Source organism: Seriola aureovittata, chromosome 10 (genome assembly GCF_021018895.1).
Source record: "Seriola aureovittata isolate HTS-2021-v1 ecotype China chromosome 10, ASM2101889v1, whole genome shotgun sequence".
Classification (NCBI taxonomy): Eukaryota; Metazoa; Chordata; class Actinopteri; order Carangiformes; family Carangidae; genus Seriola; species Seriola aureovittata.
The window spans coordinates 27,361,775-27,366,091 of record NC_079373.1 but is presented as its reverse complement, the minus strand read 5'-3'; the positions used below and the strand labels follow the sequence as shown (position 1 = coordinate 27,366,091).

At 45.5% G+C, this 4,317-nt stretch overlaps 1 protein-coding gene across 1 annotated transcript; it reads left to right on the top strand.

Annotated features, from left to right (window-relative positions):
* The first annotated feature begins 672 nt into the window (after positions 1-672).
* On the top strand, positions 673-3,589 carry si:ch211-284k5.2 (uncharacterized protein CFAP97D2). The gene is made up of 5 exons (XM_056387939.1): positions 673-869; positions 1,373-1,453; positions 1,625-1,743; positions 2,414-2,597; positions 2,797-3,589. Exons 1-5 carry the CDS (start codon positions 777-779, stop codon positions 2,884-2,886), a joined length of 567 nt encoding a protein of 188 aa, XP_056243914.1. The 5' UTR covers positions 673-776; the 3' UTR covers positions 2,887-3,589.
* Positions 3,590-4,317: the final 728 nt, after the last annotated feature.

Below are 4,317 nucleotides of genomic sequence, written 5' to 3'. Positions count from 1 at the left end.
GAACAGAAGAACCTGGAGCAGGACAGAAGAACCTGGAGCAGGACAGAGGAACCTGGAGCAGGACAGAGGAACCTGGAGCAGGACAGAGGAACCTGGAGCAGGACAGAAGAACCTGGAGCAGGACAGAAGAACCTGGAGCAGGACAGAAGAACCTGGAGCAGGACAGAAGAACCTGGAGCAGGACAGAGGAACCTGGAGCAGGACAGAAGAACCTGGAGCAGGTATTCCAGTGCAGAAGCAACAACTGGTTTCTGCTCTAAGATCAGCTGAAGGCAGCAGCAAAGTTTTGTCCAGTTTCATGTGAGCAGGAAGAAGACGGACAGAGAGAATCAGCTGTGACGTGCTAACATCTATTTACAGAATAATCTGTTTGTTATTGACGTTTTCTATCTTTTTATTTTTGCTTAAAACACCTGTTGATGTAAAATAGAACTGCACCAAAGTGTGAAGAAATACCTACAATATTATTCTCACATCCAGATATCAACATGAAAGAGACGGAGAAGATAGTGTTAGTGATGTAATCTGCTGTCATCTCAGGTATGTGTGTGTGTGTGTGTGTGTGTGTGTGTGTGTGTGTGTGAGTGTGTGTGTGTGCGTCTCCTCAGCGAGGTTAAAAAGAGCAGCTCAGTAATAATTAATAGGAACCTTATATGGCTGCAAAGAGATAAAGAGGGGTACGTCTCCATGGCGACCACCCCCCACAGGGCCTGCAAACACACCACGCAGCCCACACCTCCTGCCGGATCGGACGAACTCCTCGTCAGACACGCAGCATGCACAGGTCGTACCAGCCGCTGAAGCCCGTCACCAACCGCTACCTGCAGCAGAGATGGGACCAGAGCAGCTTCCAAGACCACCGCAGGAAGGTAGGGGGGGTCACCTGGGGGAGAATGACCGACGGTGGGTGGAGGTCTGGAGGGGAAGTATGGGCGGAGTCATTATAGTTTATAGATTATAGTGATGGATCTGTGGGTTCAGCTGCTGCGCTGAAGGTTCAAGTGTTTAAAAACATGAATGTGAAGATTAAAATAAAATACATTATGTTCTTGATTTAATTGGTTAGTTTGTTAAAGCTGCATCCACTCATGTTTGGCAACTTGGAGGGAGTGGAGCAAAGTGAGAGAACCAACAGAAAGAAAGAAAGAAAGAAAGAAAGAAAGAAAGAAAGAAAGAAAGAAAGAAAGAAAGAAAGAAAGAAAGAAAGAAAGAAAAAGCTAAATGAGATTAAAATGAAACACGGAGCTGAAAAGAAAAGAAACAAAACAAAACAATGCTGCCTGAGTGTAAATATCTATAGGCTCATATTACCTGTAGGCTCATGTTAGGGCACACCCACATTGCACATACATACCTGTGTTTACCTGTCCAGGTGAGCTCCACCCTCCCTGTGGTGGACACCAAGGGCATGAGGACACCATCTCACGTCCAACTCAAACTGAAAAAACTACAGGTGAGTGGACACACATACACACACACACACACACACGCACACACACACACACACACACACACACACACACACGCGCACACACACACACACACACACACACACACACACACACACACACACACACACACACACACAGTGTCGACCACCTGTCTGACTCTGTCTGTGGTTCAGCTGCAGGACGAGCGCCTGTCAATCATCGACAGAGATAACCGCCTCCTCGCCTCCAGACTGGCCAACATCGTCGGGTCCAGAGGTCTGGTGGACCACCGGAACCAGTACCACCTGAGGAGGTGGGCCTTTAGAGAGAGAGGGGCAGGTCACGTGGTACCTGTGGATCTGTCCTTATCTGTGACATCATGTTGTGATGTCATGTCTCCAGCTGCTCTGTAGTGACTCACTGTTTCTTGTTGGACCTTTGAATAATGGATGTGATGAATTATTGATCATTATTCATTCATCATTATTGGAGATGGTGGAGGAGGTGGACAGTCACCTTGGTTACCACAATAAACATGGGACTGTACTGCAACGTACCCAACGTTGCCGTGGTTACTATAGTAACGGTCCTGGCTTGGTTAGGATTTAGGAAAAGATGATCTGGGTTAAAATAAGTCAATAACATCAGACAAACTTTGTTGTCATGGTTACAATAATAATGATGGTACAGTCATGGGTAATAGAAACAACTCTTTATACTGTGTCACCGACATTCCCCATCACTCCTGTCATCATCACTACAACCACTAGGTGTCGCCTAGCAACATAACCTGACTATGATGTCATAACAACCTGCTGCACAGACTGAGCTCAAAGATGCTAAAGCGCTAAATGCTAAAGTGCTAAACCTCTGAGTTTGTCTTGTTGAACTTCATCACTTTATCAGAAACCTCTCTCCATCCATTTATCTTCCTCTCCTCCTCTTCCTCCTCCTCTTCCTCCTCTTCCTCTTCCTGTTTCCAGTCTGAACGCTGACAAGAGGAGGGAGGAGCTTCTGCTGGTCAGCCGTCAGAACCAGGCCATCTACCAGCGGATCACTTCCCGCCAGTCGGAGTATCGCCGCCAGCTGTGGTTGGACGACTGGGAGCGGGCGGAGCGCCGGCGGGAGAACATTTCCCAGTATCCCCGGGGGCTCGCAGATAAACAGGTGATTATGTGAGGGGGAGGAGTAAAGATGCATTATGGGTAAAAATGATGGGTTTCTGAATCTTTAGAAGAAACTCGACAATAAATTACAGATTATCCATTAAACAACACACGAGGAAGAGGAGGAGGTGTGTGATCAGTGTGTGTGTGTGTGTGTGTGTGTGTGTGTGTGTGTGTGTGTGTGTGTGTGTGTGTGACAGAGGTCGAACAGGAAGGTGAAGTTCGCGGCTGTGGAGGACGACGAGTGGTCAACAAGCTGCAGCAGGACTGACACTGACAGAGAGACCTGAAGCGCACGCACACACACACACACACGCACACACACACACACTCACACACACACACACACACACACACACACACACACACTAGAAATTACAGTCATTGTGAGATGATGTGAACGCAGCATCTTGAAAGTTAAAGCACATTTTCTTTCATTCATCCGTCCACCTGTTTAATCACAACATGATTATTGTTTTTAACAAAATAAAAGCCTTCGTTTGTCTGTTTGTTTGTCTGTTTGTTTGTTTGTGGATTTCAGACCTTTGCAGTTTTTTTTACGTCTGTCGTTCATCATGAGGCTTTAAATAAAGGTTTCATCACACGCTGGTTGTCAGTGTGGACTGTATGAGCGTCAGAGGTGTGTGTCCTCCACCAGGGGGCAGCAGACTCTCGTCTCTGACACGGAGCAGGAAGATTAACGAGCTCACACATTATAAATGGGTGTGAGATTATTACTGAGCTCCAGGTTTCTATTATCAGAATCTCATTAAACTAAAATCTGACATATGACATATGTGTATGTGCCCCTGTATCAAGAGTGATGATGCCATTTTATGTCCATAGTAAAATATGTATATGTACATTTATTAAAAATCTCTATATTATGAATTTTACATACACTGTAAAAACAAAATCCTAATTTTACAGAAAATAACAGTAATTTTCTGTTTTTTTAAATTGTGAACAAAAGTCTGTAAAACACTGATTCACCAAAGTGACTGTTGATTCATCATGAGGCAGATGGTAAATATGAAGAAACACTCAGTACAATTTAATCACAGGTTTATTTATTAAACACCTTTTCACTGACAACAATGAAGTTGTGAATAAAACTAATGAACATGAGCTGTACTACACTGACACCTGTTCAGTTCACACTAAAGAGTGTGTGAGGTGAACACATCCGTCTCTGAGGTCACAGCATCACATCTATGAAGAGTCTGGTTCTGCTCCAGGTTGCAGTTCTGGTGGGTCAGTTGCCACCGGGTGAAGACGCAGAGCTGGTTACAAACGGCCTCCACCAGGCGGCTAACACTGGCCCAGTTTGCAGGGCCTGAGTTCAGTCCAAGAAGACAGCTGAGAGATAATCAGAGAGCAGTGTGTGTGAATATAGATCTGATATTCATTAGAGGAAACAGTGATATCTGAAGTGAATCTCACCTCTGGAGACTCTCCTTCCCAGGACAGCAGGTGTTCTTCCCCGTCGCTGCCTTGAAGTGTCACCTGGGCTGCGTCTCCTGGTTTCTGGGAGGGAAGACAACTCGCTCTTCCTCCTGCTCTGTCAGGCAGGTGTCGCCAGGAGCTTGGAAGTACTTGGCACTGGCTTGAGGAAAAAGGTTTTGGATCAAAAATGAATTTTATTTTTGCATGAAATGATAATACACAATATACTTAACCACAAGCTCTGAGACACTCGCATGTACCTGGGATGAAGTGGT